This window comes from Mastigoproctus giganteus, chromosome 9 (assembly GCF_048544385.1).
Source record: "Mastigoproctus giganteus isolate SK-2022 chromosome 9, ASM4854438v1, whole genome shotgun sequence".
NCBI lineage: Eukaryota > Metazoa > Arthropoda > Arachnida > Uropygi > Thelyphonidae > Mastigoproctus > Mastigoproctus giganteus.
The window spans coordinates 106627251-106647080 of NC_143583.1; the positions used below are offsets into that span (position 1 = coordinate 106627251).

The 19830-nt window shown below is 39.0% G+C and overlaps 1 protein-coding gene across 1 annotated transcript in view; it reads right to left on the reverse strand.

Annotated features, from left to right (window-relative positions):
• ND-PDSW (NADH dehydrogenase (ubiquinone) PDSW subunit) overlaps window positions 1–16740 on the reverse strand; it is a 95267-nt gene extending 78527 nt beyond the window's left edge. Inside the window, exon 1 of the mRNA XM_090381117.1 lies at window positions 16482–16740. Within this exon, the coding sequence (XP_090237243.1) occupies window positions 16482–16572 (91 nt within the window). The 5' untranslated portion in view covers window positions 16573–16740. The remainder of the gene's footprint in view (window positions 1–16481) is intronic.
• Between the last annotated feature and the right edge of the window lie 3090 nt (window positions 16741–19830).

Below are 19830 nucleotides of genomic sequence, written 5' to 3' on the forward strand. Positions count from 1 at the left end.
TTTCCCTGTACAGTTTCTTATTATACTCATCAGAGTCATTAGGCCTATAGCACACTCCTACTCTCAATTTTGATCTCCCAATGCTTACGTCACACCAAACTGACTTGACACTGCACTGTCCAGCGATGTCGACTGGCTTCACTTCCTTGGATCATGTACTAGTCTCTAAGATGTGGGCTGCTGCAATTGAAAATGTTTGTTCTTTTTGGGGCGCCAGCTCTGATTCTGATCATTTTCTAGTGGGAGCCAGACTGAAGTATAAAATAACCTTAGTAGCAAGAGGAAAGGCTGACAAAACCAAGCAGTGGAATGTAGAGAAATTGAAAGACACACTTGCTCAAAAAGTACCAGGCAGAGTTGGCCCGAAGACTGCAGGAAGAGGAAAACAGTGACAAGATTGAAGATGAATGGACTTGCACAAAGGAAGCAATTCTGGGTGCAGAATGCATAACCTAGGGTGAGACTTCAAGGCCGAGTAATGGGGAAATGATATGATGAAGAGTGCTGAGTAGCAGTAGAATTGAAGAGACAAGGTGAAATGTTTTCAGCAGAATAGCAGAGCGAATAGTGAACACTACAGGGAAAAACTGATTGTTGCAGCTAGGATATGTAGAAAGAAAAAGAGAGAAGGAAAAAGAAAGAGATTAAAGAAAGTACACAGGAATTCCAATCAAAAGTAACTGCATATAAAGGTAGTGAAGGAAACTTGCTGACTGAGAGAAAGGAGGTTCTGAAATGGTGGAAAGCGTATTTTGAGAGCATCTTGACAAGAGGTAAGACTGAAACAAGAGCTAATGTGCTATACAGTAGAACCGTGCATTGAAGACCCTATCTTTGAAGAACTTTAAAGCACCAGGAGCTGATGGAATAACTTCAGAGTTGCTCAAGAACAGTGGAGAGAGAGAATATGGAAAAGAATACATAATCTTATACTATTAATATGGTCTGGGGAAAGAATCCCAGATGAATGGACCACTTGGAATCATACAGCTGATTCACAATCGTGATAAACTGCTTTGCTTTAACTACAGAGATATTACATTGCTGAGTATTACTTACAAAGTTTTATCAGGAGCTATTTATAACAGACTGGCAGCATATTCAGAGAAAATCATTGGAGAATATCAATGTAGTTTCAGACCCAATCACGCAACAACTGACCAGATTTTCATCTTAAGGCAGATACGCAAAAAAAGCATTGGAGTACAATATACATTTATTTAACCTATACGTAGATTTCAAACAAGCTTTTGATTCCCTCAACAGAGAGGAAAAGATAAATGATCTCCTTCTCTTGGGCATACCTGCAAAGATTGTTAGGCTCATAAAAGCAACCCTGGCTTGCTCTAAAGCAGTTTTCTACGTTGAAAACTGCTTTAAAACGTGTGCATATGCTCAGGGTGAGAACTGACAACTCCTTTTGACATTAACGATGGTGTTAGACCCAGGCGATGCACTCTCTACTGTGTTATTTAACTTGGTTTTAGAGACAGCTGTCAGAAAATTAGAAGCGACTGGACACATTGGCACAAAGACAGTGCAGGTCTGTGCATATGCTGATGATGTTGCTATTATCAGTAGGCCTAAAGGGACACTGGAGGAAACAGTGGCCAGGCTGGATAGTGAAGCACAAAGAAGAAGACTTAGGATAAATGCAGCAAAGACAAAAGAAATGGAAGTCCAGAGAATGGCAGATAACATGGAAAATTTAAGAATCAGCGGCTGATCATTTGAGCATGTTCAGAATTTCGCCTATCTAGGTTCACAGATAAACCAGTCCAACTCTGTTACTAATGAAATTAAGTCCCGTATCCTGAGTGGAAACAGATGTTTCTATGCACATGAAAAACTAATGAAGTCCAGGTATTAAACAGACATTCAAAATTAAGAATATACAAAAGCCTCATTAGACCAGTTGTGACGTACGGTTGTGAAGCTTGGATGTTAACAAGTAAAGATGAGCAGCTATTAGGAGTGTTCAAGCATAGAACTTCACAAAACGTTTTTGGGCCCGGACAAGACAATGTATACTGTAGGATCAGAATGAACCATGAACTTGACCATCTTATTCAGGGTGCGGACATCATCAGATCTGTGAAGAGTCAGAGACTTGCCTCGTTGGGGCATGTTATGAGAATGAATGACAGCAGAATAACTAAGAGTATAATGAAATAGAAATCTACTGGTAGGAGGATGAGAGAAAGACTGTGGAAAAGATGGATGGATGACTTAGAAGAGGACTTAAAGGTCCTGAGAATAAGAAATTGGAGAAGTTTGACTTCTGGGAAGGCTTATTGGTGGAACATTGTTGAGAAGGCTAAGACCCACCCTGGGTTATAACGACAGAAGAAGAAGAATCTTAATCCATGCTGGAAGATAGCAGACTGTTAGAAAGCAGCATTCTTTATACTCTTCTATTCCACAGAGAGAATTCAAATAAATATTTATTCATTTTGTAAGTACAGGGTGGCCATAATTAAAGTATCCCTATACAGAGCTCTCTGTAGCTCTAAGTAATAAGCAGAATGCTACCAAAATTAGTAAGTAAACTATTCAAGGCATGGAGAGAAGTTCCTGTGAAAAAAAAAAAAAAAAAAAAAAAAGTTCCAAAATCTGCCGATAGGGGATAATGTGGCACTGTACAAGAGGAAAGACATGACAAAGTACCAACAAATAAATAACTAAGACAAACCCTAATGAAATTACAAATTTTTATTTGTGCTCTTTTCAAAAAAAAAAAAAAAACAGAAAAACTGAATTGCACTAGTTTTAAATCCAGACTAAAAAATAAGACACCTAAGAGAACAGAAAATTTCCATAAATCTAAATTAATGTAATTTTTCCAGCAGCAGAGAGCTATAAAGGCACAACACGAACATCGCAAGCGTATTCTGTAAGTTTACTGCTAACAATGCATCTCACTCTGTGTGAATTTAGACGCTGTAAGAACTTATGTCAAGGTCCTTTATCAGCTGCATCAGTTAGAAGGATGATTAACAAATTTGAAGAAACTAGGTCCATTGTTGTTAAGCCTGGAAAGGAAGCCTGTTTCACCTCAGGTAGCAGAGGAAGTTGCAACAGCTATTAGCATTAGTAGAGGCATATGATGCAAGAAAGCAAGCTTATGCAGCATCAGCCAAAAAAAAAAAAAAAAAAAACTTTCACTTCACCCCTCCGTTTGTTCGAAATACCTGTCCAGCTGAGCCTTAAATTTATTTAGGCTATCAACTTCCACAACAAGGGATGGAAGTCTGTTCCACCAACCAACTACCCGCTGGCTAAAGGCAAATTTCCGCACATCTATCCTACAACCGATCCAGGGATACAGCTGCTGGAACTAGTAGCAGCGCATGGGGAGTAGCGAGGCAACTGGATGTCCCATATTCCACTGTATGGAAAATTCTTTGGAAAATTAATCCACTATTATACATACAAGATCAGTCGCCAGCAACAGCTGCAAAGAGATGATCCTGAAAAACGAATGGCATTTGTTCTAACGTTTTTGGCCAAAATGGAATTGGCCAAAAATGTTAGAACAAATGCCTGGCTATGCAACATTCTTTGGAGAGATGAGGCCCATTTTTATCTCAATGGGACTGTCAACACTCAAAACTGCTGAATATGGGCTTCAGAAACACCACGTTTTACAAATCCCATTGCACTAGCCAAAAATCAATGTCTGGTGTGGTGTGACTTCAAATTTCATCCTAGGGCCATACTTTTTTAAGGAATTGCACCCAGCAGGAGCAGCCACCTGTTCCATTACAGCACAAAGATATCATCACATGCTGAGCAGGTTTCATTATTCCTCAACTGCAGCAAAGAGGATGCCTGGATGAGAATTTTTATGCATGATGGAGCTCCTCCTCATATCACACGATCAGTACAGCAGCTTCTCCAGTATCACTTTACTCAGAAAGAATCATTAAAGGACAACGTAACACAGCATGCATGGAACATTACTCCAGAGATGTTGCATTCTGCAGTCGAGCACTGTGCATCGAATACAATTTCTGGTCCAGAACAATGGCAATCACATCAAAAACCAACTCCACCATCACCGACCATCAGGAGTAAACTGTGAGTGAGTTTGGAGCTGTGAAACCATTTCCTCTGGCAGTTTAGTTTATTTTATTTTCTTTGTTTTTTTGCAAAGAGCACAAATAAAAATTTGTAATTTCATTAAACCTTAGTTATTTATTTGTTGGTATGTTGTCATGTCTTTCCTTTCGCACAGCGCCATATTATCCCCTATCTGCAGATTTTGGAACTAAATTTTTTTTTTCATGGCAACCATCTCCCCCATGCCTTGAATAGTTTACTTACTAATTTTGGTGACATTCCATTTATTACTTAGAGCTACAGAGAGCTCTGAATAGGGTTACTTTAATTATGGCCAGCTGTTTTTTATTTGGTTTTTGTGAGCGTTAGCAACTAAGGCCATATTGCTCCGGGAATATGCAGTGGTCATTCCCTGACCTTTCCGCATTCTCCGTATTTGGTGGTGATGGGCTCAAACCCCGGTCTAATCAAGAAGCGTGTGCTACGCATTGCTGTTCCTTCCCACCTGGCTAAGGAGGCGCCATTATGACCAGCCCGTACAATATGTAAACGAGACGCTACATAAATTAAAGTGATATTCTATGGAATTTGTCATAGCTTTGTCATAGAAAAAAAAAAAAAAAAAGAAAACTACAGAATTTGTTTAAAGGGTATACCATGTGTATAAGGATGAAAGTTATAACAAAATCAAAACCACAAGCTCTTCAAAAAGTTTTGAAGTTTTAAAAAAAAATGTTGCACAGTAAGAAGTCTGTCTTCTGCTATTTCCTATGGTCTGGCAAGAAACCCCCCAAAGATAAGCTATTTTTGCTTCTCTAAAGTGCAAGGCTGTATATCATCATCAGCAACCATTTTCAATCCACTGTAGGATGAAGGCCTCTCCAGCAGCTTTCCAGTTCCTTCTGTTTTGTGCAATGCCCATCCATTTACTATCCATGAACTCACGAATTTCATCTGTCAATCCCTGTTGTTGTTGTCTTCCAGGTTTTCTTTTAGCTCCTCTTAGGGTACCATTCTGTTATTTTCTTAGTCCATCTGTCATCATGTCCGCAAGCTATTTATCCTGCCCAAGTACATTTCAGTTCTTTAGTTTTGATAAGGTTGTCCTTTACTTCAGTTTACTGCCTAATCCATGTGTTTCTCTTCTTATCTTGCCATGACTTGGTTGCTCTTACCAAGATACACTTGGTGGCAGTGACTACAGCATACTGATGTGGGATTTACTTAAAGATGTAACTACCATCGGGGTAAAGGGAAGGGTTGTTGCTTTTGTAAAGGTGACTACAGTGGTCTTAGACAGTTTTTAAATTCTATATAGTGGGAACTGATGATGTCACCAACAGCAAATTCTAAATAGGAAGCATTCAAGGAATTAATGTTGGAAGCTACTAGGCTTTTCATACCAACTAAAAAATATTCAAGGTTTAGGCCTAAATGGATGTCAGATGAACTAACGAGACTCGTGGCAGAGAAGAAAAAAAGCATGAGATGGAAATTAATAATCAGGTGACACAGAAGCCTATGATAGATATAAACTAGTGTTTAATCGAGTCACAAAGGAGGTTAGGAAAGTGAAGACAGATTATGAGAAATCCTTGGCATTTTGCCAAGAAAAATGCAAAAGAAAAACAGCAAAGATTTCTTTATTTATGTAAACACTAGAAGAAAGGAAGGTTATTATTATATTAAACCACTCTTATACCAGGCGAAAATTAATAATATAGTTTGCTTTCCATTAAGGTTATTATTATATCAAAGCCACTCTTATACCATGTGAAAATTAATAATATAATTCATCATAAGAGTGATTTTAATATAATAATAACCAATATACAAGTTAGTGCATTTGCATCATTTCTGTACATAGCCAACTACACAAGCAGTTATAAATTAGCATCATTAAGTATATCTCATATTGTGAATACCTTCACGAGTTGCAATAGTATTGCACTACCTCGAATAAATAACGCTTCACCGTAGGACTACTGTTACTTATTCTCAGCGGATACCATCACCCATATGGCACCATTCCGGAGCTTATCGTATACGTGTGGGCTAATAACTCTACTATCCACTTGTCCCTATTAGACTTAGAAAAGAAAAAAAAGTAGAGGGAAAGTAATAGTAGGAGAGGAAGAAGAAACAAAACGGTGTAGAAAAACGAAAGGGACTAACTCCTTTAATTCGCACCACTCAAACTCAGACTCCTTGAATAGGCAATGCTTGAATAGGGAAGACTGTTGTTACCTATTGTCGGATACTCTGGGCAGCATAAAGCACACCCATACAGCACCGTTTTGGAGCTTATTGGCTCCTGATCTGTGTGTGTGTGTGTGGGCAGATACCCTAGTGTTGCAATGATGACAACCCAGTTGCAAAGTATAAATGCACAATATGAGAGATGCCTGATGGTGTGGAGTAATTTAGATTAGATTATGAATTAGGGCTAAAGTCTCAGGTTACATAAATAGTTTAACTAATGTACAAGTTAGTGCATTTTTTAATTTCTGTACATAGCCAACAACACAACTAGTTATAAATTGGCATCATTAAGTATATCTCACATTGTGAAATACCTTCACAACGAGTTGCCATAGCGTTAGCGTTACTTATTCAAAGTAGTGCAATATTATGGCAACTCGTTGTGAAGCTATTTCACAATATAAGATATACTTAATGATGCCAATTTATAACTACTTATGTAGATGGCTATGTAATGAAATGATGCAAATGCACTAACTTGTACGCTAGTTAAACTATTTAAGTAACCTGAGGCTTTAGCCCTAAACTATAGCCGACCGGGCTAGCCGAGTGGGTAAAGTACCTTCCCGGCAACCCAAAGGTCACGGGTTCGATTCCCGCTTCAGGCTTGGATCAAAGTACTGCAAAAACCTTGGGAGGTGCAATATGGCCACAGAAGCCGATGCGCCAACAACTACCAAATCAAAAAAAAAACAAAAAAAAACCCTAAACTATAACATAATCTAAATTACTCCACACCATCAGGCATCTCTCATATTGTGCATTTATACATTGCAACTGGGTTATCATCATTGCAACACCAGGGTACCTGCCCACCCACCGATGAGCAGCCAATAAGCTCCGAAATAGTGATGTATGGGTGACGGTATCCACTAAAAATAAGTAACAATAGTCTTTTCCTAAGGTGAAGCATTAATTATTCGAGGCAGTTCAATTCTATGGCAACTCGTTGTGAAGGTATTTGCAATATGAGATATACTTAATGATGCTGTTGTTGTTGTTGTTATTTGGTTTTTAGGAGCATTAGCAACCAAGGCCATATTGCTCGGGGATATGTGGTGGCCATTCCCTGACCTTTCCACATCCTCCGTATTTGGTGGCGACGGGCTCAAACCCCGGTCTAATCAAGAAGCATGTGCTACACGCACTGCTGCTCCTTCCCACCTGGCTAAAGAGGCGCACTTACTTAATGATGCCAATTTATAACTACTTGTATAGTTGGCTATATACAGAAATGATGCAAATACATTAACTTGTATATTAGTTAAACTATTTATGTAAACCGAGGCTTTAGCCCTAAACTATACCATATAATAATAACCTTAATGGAAAACAACCACGTATCGTCCTTCCTTAACTATATTGGATCTAGAAGGAAAGGGATAAATCAGATTGGTGCACTTGATATTGATGGTTCAACTGTTGATGCTCTTTCTCAGAGGGATTAAAAGATAACAAAATTATTACAGATCAGTTAGTTTAACTTCCAGAGAAAATAATGAAGTCATTGGTTAAGGAAGCACTGCAGAATCATCTAGACAAGATGGTTCTGAACAAGTTATTGTTCAGATTGAGCATGAGTTTGAGAAAGAGAAGCCTTGTCTGACCAATCTGATTGAATACTACAATGGGGTCACAAAGAAACTGGATTCAAAAAATAATTTTGCTATCATATACTTGGATTTCAGGAAAGCTTTTGATACTGTTGCACATGGAAGACTGCTGTATACATTGGAGCAGTATGGCATTAAGGGCAAGTTCCAGATATCGATAAAGGGAAGGCATAAAAAGTGGGAGAAAACGGAATGGTAATAAATGGACACTGCTCTTCATAATCTAATGTTTCAGTGGAGTTCTTCAGGGTTTGATGTTGGACCCATTGCTGTTTTCTATATTTATCAATGATATCGATGAAGGTATATCAGACGTAATGGCAAAGTTTGCAGATGACTGAAAGTTGGCAAGGTTGTTGATGATAGTAGTAGTAGTGGCATGTGATGCAAGAAAGCAAGTGTATGAGCTTATGCAGAATCAACCAAAAAAAAAAAAAAAAACACACCATTCCCTCCAAATGCCTGTCCAGTTCCTCCTTAAATTTATTCAACCTATCAACTTCCACAACGACAGATGGAAGTTTGTTCCAGCAATTAACCACCCACTGGCTAAAGGCAAATTTTCACACATCTATTCTACATCTGTCTTTTCTTAATTTGAATTTCTGCCCCCTTAGGTTCGTAATCTCAACAAGTGGAAGGATCCCATCAGAATTCAGCGTGCTCAATCCATTCAAGGCCTTATAAACCTCAATCAGTTCATTGCGGAGGTGCCTAGTCTCCAGCTGTTGCAATTTGCAGAACTTAAGCCTCTCTTGGTAAGAGGATCCTTTCATTCCCCTCACCAATCTTGTTGCTCTTCTCTGTACACGCTCAAACAAATCTACATCCTTTCTAAATTGAGGCCTCCAGATCTGTATGCAGTACTCAAGGTGTGGCCTGACCATTGCCTTATACAGAAGGACAATCACTTCCTTTTCCCTGCTAGCAAAATTCCTATATATCATTGACGAAACCCCATGACATACCCTGGCAGCCTGTCTGCATTGCTCAGAAAACTTCATATCTGACTGCACAATTACTCCCAGTTCTTTTTCATTTTCTATCACCTTAAGTGTAGTACCACACAGTTGGTACGTTTCTCTGGGGTTACTTCTACCCATATACTGTACTTTGCATTTGTCAAGGTTAAACTTCAGTTGCCACTTCTTAGTTCATCTGCCCAAATTATCTAGATCCTGTTGCAGTAGCACAATGTCATTACTGTCATTAACAACCCTGCCAACCTTTGTATCATCTGCAAACTTCGACACTAAGCCTGATATACCTTCATCAATATCATTGATAAATATATAAAACAACAGAGGACCCAACACCGAACCCTGTGGGACTCCACTAATAACATTAGTCCATAAAGAGCAGCACCCATTAATTACCACCCTCTGTCTTCTCCCACTCAACCATTCTTTTATCCACTGTAGCAACCTACCCTTAATACCATTCTGCTCCAATTTGTACAATAGTCTTTCATGAGCAACTGTGTCAAAAGCTTTCCTGAAATCAAAATACATTATATCAAAATAATTTTTTGCATCCAGTTCCTTTGTAACCACATCATAATATCCTATCAAATTTGTCAGACAAGACTTTCCCTTAACAAACCCATGCTGTGTCTGAATTATTGCTGCAGTCTTGTCTAGATGATCCTGCAATGCATCTTTAACCAGTGACTCCATTATTTTACCCGGAACAGAAGTTAAACTAACTGGTCTGTAATTACTCGTGTCGCCCTTCGATCCCCCTTTGTGAATTGGGGATACATTTGCACATCTCCAGTCCATGGGGACCTCCCCTGAATCCAAGGATGCTCTCATAATTATGGCCAATGGTTTGCTTAGTTGCTTTGCCACCTCCTTTAATATAACTGGATAGATCCCATCCACCCCACGTGCCTTTCTTACGTTTAACTTCAACAATTTCCCTTCCACTTTGCTCTCAGTTATTACAAAATCATTAAGCTCCCTACTACGATTCTGCCATTTTAAAACTTTAATAACTCCTCATGTGTGAATGTAGATGAAAATACTCATTCAGTTTGTTTGCTATCTGAGCAGGAACATCAACAGTCGAACCATCGATATCGACTGGACCAATCTGATTCATCCCTTTCCTTTTAGAGATTATACAAGTAAAGAAATCCTTGCTGCTTTTCTTAGCATCTTTTGCCAAAGATTTCTCGTAATCTGCCTTTGCCTGCCTCACCTCCTTTGTAACCTGATTACAGACTAGCTTATATCTGCCATAGGCTTCTGAGTCTCTTGATAATTTATATGCATCCCATGCATTTTTCTTCTTTGTCTCGAGTATCATTAGTTCATTTGATATCCATTTAGGTCTAAACCTTGAACAATATTTCTTAATAGGTACGAAACTTTTAGTAGCATCCACGATTAATTCCTTGAGTGCTTCCCACTTAGAATTTACTGTTGGTAACACTGTCAGTTGTTCCCACTGTACAGAATTTAAAAACTGTCTGAGACCACTGTACTCACCTTTATGGAAGCAAAAACCCTTTCCTTTACCCCTGATGGTAATTATATCTTTAAATAAATCCCACATCAGTACATTGTGATCACTGCCACCTAGTGGTTCCTTTATTTGCAAATTCTTAATACACGAATGATCCCTGCTGATAACAACATCAAGAGTATTACCCTCTCTGGCTGCCTCTCGAACATGCTACTGAAGAAAGCAATCATCCAATAAATCCACAATAAGTCTTACTAGTGTGCGAGTGACTAACCCACAAGTTCCAGTCAATATCTGGGAAGCTAAAATCCCTAATTATAAGACATTCTGATTTACTAGCCCACTCTATTTCTCTGTACAATTGTTCGTTGTACTCATTTCGAGTCATTAGTCCTATAACATATTCCTAGTCTTCTTTTTGTTTTCGCAGTGCTTATAGTAGTAGTAGTGGCATGTGATGCAAGAAAGCAAGTATCAGCAAAAAAAAAAAAAAAAACACACCATTCCCTCCAAATGCCTGTCCAGTTCCTCTTTAAATTTATTCAACCTATCAACTTCCACGACAGATGGAAGTTTGTTCCAGCAATTAACCACCCGCTGCCTAAAGGCAAATTTCCGCACATCTATTCTACATCTGTCTTTTCTTAATTTGAATTTATGCCCCCTTAGGTTCATAATCTGAACAATTGGAAGCATCCCATCAGAATTCAGCGTGCTCAACCCATTCAAGGCCTTATACACCTCAATCAGATCACCGCGCAGGTGCCTAGTCTCCAGACACTGCAATTTTCAGAACTTAAGCTTCTCTTAAGATCCCTTCATTACCCTCATCAATCATGTTATCCTTCTCTGTACACGCTCAAGTAAATCTACATCCTTCCTAAAATGAGGCCTCCAGACCTGTATGCTGTACTCAAGGCGTGGCCTGACCATTGCCTTATACAGAAGGAAAATCACCTCCTTCTTCCTGCTAGCAAAATTCCTATATATCATTGACAAAACCCCACGACCTGCCCTGGCAGCCTGTCTGCATTGCTCAGAAAACTTCATATCTGACTGCACAATTACTCCCAGGTATTTTTCATTTTCTACCACCTTAAGTGTAGTACCACAGAGTTGGTACTTTTCTCTGGGGTTACTTCTAACCATATGCAGTACTTTGCATTTGTCAAGGTTAAAACTTCAGTTGCCACTTCTTAGCCCATCTGCCCAAATTATCTAGATCCTGTTGCAGTAGCACACTGCCATTACTGTCATTAACAACCCTGCCAACCTTTGTATCATTTGCAAACTTCAACATTAAGCCTGATATACCTTCATCAATATCATTGATAAATATACAAAACAACAGTGGACCTAACACTGAACCCTGTGGGACACCACTAATAACATTAGTCCACGAAGAGCAGCACCCATTGATTACTACCCTCTGTATTCTCCCACTTAACCGTCCTTTTATCCATTGTAGCAACTTAACCTTAATACCATTCTGCTCCAATTTGTACAATAGTCTTCCATGTGCAACAGTGTCAAAAGCTTTCTTGAAATCCAAATATATGATATCAAAATTAATTTTTGCATCCAGTTCCTATGTAACCACATCATAATATCCTATCAAATTTGTCAGACAAGACTTTCCCTTAACAAACCCATGCTGTGTCTGAATTATTGCTGCAGTCTTGTCTAGATGATTCTGCAATGCATCTTTAACCAGTGACTCCATTATTTTACACGGAACAGAAGTTAAACTAACTGGTCTGTAATTACTCATGTCACCCTTCGATCCCCCTTTGTGACTTGGGGATATATTTGCACATCTCCAGTCCGTGGGAACTCCCTGAGTCCAAGGATGCTCTCATAATTATGACTAAGGGTTTGCTTAGTTGTTTTGCCGTCTCCTTTAATATAACTGGATAGATCCCATCCACCCCAGGTGCTTTTCTTATGTTTAACTTCAACAATTTCTCCTCCACTTTGCTTTCAGTTATTACAAAATCATTAAGTATCCTGCTACAATTTGATAACCTTCTGCCATTTTCAAACATTAATAATTCCTCATGTGTGAATGTAGATGCAAAATACTCATTCAGTTTGTTTGCTATCTGAGCAGGATCATCAACAGTCGAACTATCGATGTCAAGTGGACCAATCAGATTCAACCCCTTCCTTTTAGAGTTTATATAAGTAAAGAAATCCTTGGTTTTTCTTAGCATCTTTTGCCAAGGATTTCTCGTAATCTTCCTTCGCCTGCCTAACCTCCTTTGTGACCCGATTACAGACTAGCTTATATCTGCCATAGGCTTCTGAGTTGCTTGATAATTTATATGCATCCCATGCATTTTTCTTCTCTGTAACGAGTCTCATTAGTTCATTTGATAACCATTTAGGCCTAAACCTTGAACAATATTTCTTAATAGGTATGAAACTTTTAGTAGCATCCACGATTAATTCCTTGAATGCTTCCCACTTAGAATTTACTGATGGTAACATCGTCAGTTTATCCCACTGTACAGAATTTAAAAACTGTCGGAGACCACTGTACTCACCTTTACGGAAGCAAAAACCCTTACCTTTATCCCTGATGGTAATTAAATCTTTAAGTAAATCCAACATCAGTACACTGTGATCACTGCCACCTAGTGGTTCCTTTATCTGCAAATTCTTAATACACGAATGATCACTGCTGATAACCAGATCAAGAGTATTACTTTCTCTGGTTGCCTCTCGAACATGCTACTGCAGAAAACAATCATCCAATAAATCCACAAAAGTTTGACTAGTGTGTGAGTGACCAAACCGCAAGTTCCAGTCAATATCTGGGAAGTTAAAATCCCCCATTATAAGACATTCCGATTTACTAGCCCACTATTTCTCTGTACAATTGTTCATTATACTCATTAGGCCTATAACACACTCCTCTTATTTTTGCTTTCGCAGTGCTTATGTCACACCAAACTAACTCACTCAACAGTGCACTGTTCATCTATATCAACTGAATGCACTTCTTTTGATTTTATGTTTTTCTTAATTAACAGCATAGCACCTCCCTTTCTATCCTGTCTGTACACATTGTACTTCCTAAATGTCACACCAAACTGACTCAACAGTGCACTGTTCACCTATATCATCAGTACGTTACTGCAATAGGATCTATAAAAGTTGAGCAGATAGGCCAAAAGGTTAATTGAAGTTTAACACTGACAAATGAAAAATACTGCATATGGGTAGGAGTAACCCCAGGTAATGTACCAACTGTGTGGTTCTACACTCAGGGTAGTGGAGAATGAAAAACACCTGTGGGTAATTGTGCAGTCACATATGTTTGTTGTTGTTTGTTGTTTGGTTTTTAGGAGCATTAGCAACTAAGGCCATATTGCTCCGGGAATATGCGGTGGTCATTGCCTTGACCTTTCCGCATCCTCTGTATTTGGTGGTGATGGGCTCGAACCCCGGTCTAATCAAGAAGCGTGTGCTCCTTCCCACCTGGCATCAGATATGAAGTTTACTGAACAGTGCAGACAGGCTGCCAGAGCAGCTCATGGAGTCTTGTAAATGATATACACCGATTTTGCTAGCAGGAATAAGGAGGTGATTATCCTCTTGTATAAGGCAATGGTCAGGCCACAGCCTTGAATACAGTATACAGGACTGGAATCCTCATTTTAGAAAGGATGTAGAGTTGCTGAAACGAGTAAAGAAGGGCAACGAGATTGGTGAGGGGAACGAAGAGTTGCCCTTACCAAGAAAGGCTTAAGTTCTGCAAATTCAGTGTCTCTAGGCACTTGCGTGGTGATCTGATTGAGGTGTATAATGCCTTAAATGGTTTGAGCAGGCTCAATGCTGATGGGATTCTTTCTCAGATTACAAACCTGAATGGGCATAAATTCAAATTGAGGAAAGACAGTTGTAGGACAGACTTCCATCTTTTGTTTTGAAAGTGGACAGCTTAAATAAATTCAAGAAAAAATAAAAAGTTTTGGAGTGAATGGATGGGGTTTTTTTTTTTTTTTTTTTTGGCTGATGCTGTAGAAGCTTGCTTTCTTGCATCATATGCCTCTGCTAATGCTAATGACAAGTACGGATGGTATTTATCCTTCACTGTTCACTTTGGTTAAAGACTGGCAAATACTGAACATAAAGGACGTGGGTTAATTAGCATTAGCAAGGGCACATTATGCAAGAAAGCAAGCTTATGAAGCATTAACCAAAAAAAAAAAAAAAAAAAACACGCACACCCTTCTCATTTCTCCCATCTACTCACTCCAAATGTGTCTAGTTCTGCCTTGAATCTGTTTAAGCTATCAACGTCTACAACGACAGATGGAAGTTTGTTCCAGCAATCAACCATTCGCTGGCTAAAGGTAAACTTCCATACATCTATCCTACAACTGTCTTTCCTCAATTTGAATTTATGCCCTCTCAGGTGATTATTCTGAGCAAGAGGAAGAATCCCATCAGCATTGAGCATGCTAAAATCATTCAAGACTTTATATACCTCGATCGGATCACCTCACAGGTGCCTAGTCTCCAGACATTTGCAAAACTTAAGCCTTTCTTCTTAAGAGCAACCCTTTGTTCCATTCTCTGTACTCGTTCCAACAGCTCTACATCCTTCTTAAAATGAGGCCTCCGGACCTGTATACAGTACTCAAGGTGTGGCCTGACCACTGCCTTATACAAGGGGATAATCACCTCCTTATTGCTGCTAGAAAAATTACTGTATATCGCTTAATGACACCATGGGCTACTCTTGCAAACCACCTGCACTGCTCAGAAAAATTCATATTTGTCTGCACAATTACCCCCAAGTCCTTTTCACTCTCTACCACTGTCAGTGTAGTACCACACAGTTGAACAATAACGTGGGGTACTGCTTCCCATATGTAGTACTTTACATTTATCAATGTTAAACTTTATTTGCCACCTCTCAGCCCATCATTAGTAATATAAGTGCCAATCTCTCTTTTTTTTTTAGGAGCATTAGCAACTAAGGCCATATTGCTCCGGGATATGCGGTGGTCATTCCCTGACCTTTCCGCATCCTCCGTATTTGGTGGTGACGGGTTCGAACCCCGGTCTAATCAAGAAGCGTGTGCTATACACTGCTGCTCCTTCCCACCTGGCTACGGAGTCGCCTTAGTAATATAAGTACTAATTAATCCACTTCCATTAGTGGTATAATTAGTAATGTATATTCTACATATAAAAATGTGCAAGTGTTTTAACCTGCCAGTAATTCAAAAGACCATATATGTGACTTTACATATATGATGGAATTAAAGTTTGTTGATGAAAGTGCGTCAATGCAACGGAACTTGATGCAGAAGGGGTGGAAATACAGTGTGATCGAAACCTGTTTGTTTTTTTTAAAAATTCGTTTAATGTATAACATCAGCTTCAGTCATGGTATCGGCAGAATGCAACTGAATACACACTTGTACATATGTAAATAAATTTAACCCCGGGGGCTCACATCTGGTGAGTATGGGCTTGGCAAACCCAGGGTCCTGAGCTGGATATCATCATTCTTCTCTTTCTTGGTGGTTCCTTTCTACTTCTCTCTCTGTCTCTGTCTCTCTCTCTCTCTCTCTCTCTCTCTCAGGGTAACTCGGGAATTTTTTTATTTTTTTTTTTTTTTTGGCTGGTGCAGCATAAGCCTCAGGCTTCCTTGTACCATATGGCTAATAATAATAATAATAATAATAATAAATCAATGCACGATACCTAAAACATCTGATGTCCAAAAAATTATGACCATGACCAACAGTAATAAATTAATGGTAAATCTTTACCAGCATATTCTCATAAATTTAAGCATAACGTGATAAACGAAATTTTTGTGCGATTATATAATCAGTAGATCTTGCTGCTTGGAACCCACGTTTAGGAAGGGGACCGCCGGGAAACTACCCAGCAGGACAATCCTCCTTTTGGGTCGATTGAGCTGGAGAAAAAAAAAATACATCGATGATTACCACCACAGTTCTAAGTATTACCTTTACTTTAACATTTGCAACTAAAATGTTAAGATATAGTGACCATTATTCCAATACAAAAGAAAAAATAGGCGCCCACCTCTAAACCACGTTACTGGAGCATCAAGGGCATAAAATACGGCATTAAAAAAAGATTCCACTACATTTCTTGGTGGACTACTCTTATCCATAATCACAAACAAATAATTAGCAAAATATCATCTCACAATTATCCTAACAAATAATAGAATTCGCCTGTAAAAACAAACTAAACTAAACAACGAAAGCACAGTATATATCCAACTAGTGTAAAAAGTACAATTAGGAACAGCACACAGCAATGAAAACAACCGACTGTTTGAGAAGCAATCGAATGAAAATTATCGGTTGTTCATATGTTTCAAAGAAACATCGAATGAAAACAATCGAATTAATTCATTCGCTTTTTCATTCAGAGAAATTAACCAATCAAATACACGCCATGTGACGAAACTTACTATAACCAACAGAGTAGTACTCTGTGCTATAAACCGAAGTGTGTGGCGCGCTCTCTGGGAGGGTGGGCTCGTTTATTTTATTTGGAGAATTTTTTTTTTTTTTTTTTTTTTTTTTTTATAGCAATACAGTGTACTAGTGCTGAAAAAACAATTTTAACGTTTCAAAGTTTGAGAAGACCAATTGGACAGGTGTGTGTGTGTGTGTGAGCAGAGGGAAAGTACATTGAACGTGGTCAAGTTGGTAAGCCCAACTGTTCACTCAACAAACTGAAGTGAAACTTCTTTAGGCGAGCTTCAGGCAGTTTTCACATGGGAGTAACTTGCATTCGTGGAAATCGGAACGAAAATGCTACACGGCAATAAGCCATAAGTAAACGCACATTACAGGTGTTTTGAACAGCCAACTATCATAGTAGGCTGAAATGACTTGAATAACCGTGAAAATAATTGCATTTTACTCAGGGGCGTAAATAGAAAAAGTGGGCTCCATGCAAAGTTGTTTTGGACCAAAACAAATATATTCAAGGCGGGGGGGGGGGGGGGGGGCACGCTAAACAAATAGGAAGTATTCCATCGATTTTACAACTACACCCTAAAAATAATATTCACTTATTTAAAAAAAAAATTATATATAAAAAAGCTTCACATACAAAATATAAATTATATACATATTATGTACATCGTTGAACTAAACTTATAAAATAAAAAATCACACATCTTAAAAAACAAAAAAACAAATATAGACTATATATTTGTTTTATTTCACAGAAACACCTATATTATCATTAACTGAAAGCAAAGTGGAGGAGAAATTGTTGAAGTTAAACATAACTCCAGGGGCTCACATCTGGTGAGTATGGGCTTGGCAAACCCAGGGTCCTGAGCTGGATATCACCATTCTTCTCTTTCTTGGTGATTCTTTTCTACTCTCTCTTTCTCTCTCAGGGTAACTCGGGAATTTTTTTTTTTTTTGGCTGGTGCAGCATAAGCCTCAGGCTTCCTTGTACCATATGGCTATTAATAATAATAATAATAATAATAAGAAGAAGAAGAAGAAGAAGAAGAAGAAGAAGAAGAAAAGCACCTGGGGTGGATGGGATCTATCCAGTTATATTAAAGGAGGCGGCAAAGCAACTAAGCAAACCCTTAGCCATAATTATGAGAGCATCCTTGGATTCAGGGGAGGACCCCACGGACTAGAGATGTGCAAATGTATCACCAATTCACAAAGGGGGATCGAAGGGTGAAACGAGTAATTACAGACCAGTTAGTTTAACTTCTGTTCTGGGTAAAATAATGGAGTCACTGATTAAAGATGCATTGCAGGATCATCTAGACAAGACTGCAGCAATAATTCAGACGCAGCAGGGGTTTCTTAAGGGAAAGTCTTGTCTGACAAATTTGATAGGATATTATGATGTGGTTACAAAGGAACTGGATGCAAAAAATAATTTTGATATCATATATTTGGATTTCAGGAAAGCTTTTGACACTGTTGCGCATGGAAGACTATTGTACAAATTGGAGCAGAATGGTATTAACGGTAAGGTTCTACAATGGATAAAAGGATGGTTAAGTGGGAGAAGACAGAGGGTGGTAATCAATGGGTGCTGCTCTTCGTGGACTAATGTTATTAGTGGAGTCCCATAGGGTTCGGTGTTAGGTCCACTGTTGTTTTGTATATTTATCAATGATATTGATGAAGGTATATCAGGCTTAATGTCGAAGTTTGCAGATGATACAAAGTTTGGCAGGGTTGTTAATGACAGTAATTGCAGTGTGCTACTGCAACAGGATCTAGATAATTTGAGCAGATGGGCTAAGAAGTGGCAACTGAAGTTTAACCTTGACAAATGCAAAGTACTTCTTATGGGTAGAAGTAACCCCAGAGAAAAGTACCAACTGTGTGGTACTACACTTAAGGTGGTAGAAAATGAAAAAGACCTGGGAGTAATTGTGCAGTCAGATATGAAGTTTTCTGAGCAATGCAGACAGGCTGCCAGGGCAGGTCATGGGGTTTTGTCAATGATATATAGGAATTTTGCTAGCAGAAAGAAGGAGGTGATTGTCCCTCTGTATAAGGCAATGGTCAGGCCACGCCTTGAGTACAGCATACAGGTCTGGAGGCCTCATTTTAGGAAGATTGTAGATTTACTTGACTGTGTACAGAGAAGGGCAACAAGATTGTTGAGGGGCATGAAGGTATCCTCTTACCAAGAGAGGCTTAAGTTCTGCAAATTGCAACAGCTGGAGACTAGGCACCTGCACAGTGATCTGATTGAGGTGTATAAGGCCTTGAACGGGTTGAGTACGCTGAATTCTGATGGGATCCTTCCACTTGTTCAGATTACGAAACTAAGGGGACATAAATTCAAATTAAGAAAAGACAGATGTAGAATAGATGTGCGGAAATTTGCCTTTAGGCAGCGGGTGGTTAATTGCTGGAACAAACTTCCATCTGTCGTTGTGGAAGTTGATAGGATAAATTAATATAAAGAGGAACTGGACAGCTGGTTAGGGGGATTTTTTGTTGTAATTTTTTTATTTTGTTGATGCTTGATAAGCTCATACACTTGCTTTCATGCATCAAAAGCCACTTCTACTAATACTACTACTACATCTACACATATGTATTTTGGCTGCAAATTTCGTGTGTTCTATGGTCGGGTTGCCTGTTTTGCTGGACGAAAAACCCTAATTCCTGGAGGGGGAACCTTGCTATCTACGCCTGAGACCGGCTTACTCAGCAACGGAGAGAGAGAGAGAAGAAAGCCCATTAAAGTTTCTCTCGTCATCGACAGCATTCGAACCGGGCCATTTCCACCTGGTTTGAGGAGGACTGTGACGATACCACTGTGCTTCTCGCGCAGTCGAGCAGCATAGGACGCTATAGGTAAGAACTGCCTTGTGATATCAGTAAAGAATCTGTGTCCAAGCTCCTAGTCAGTTCTC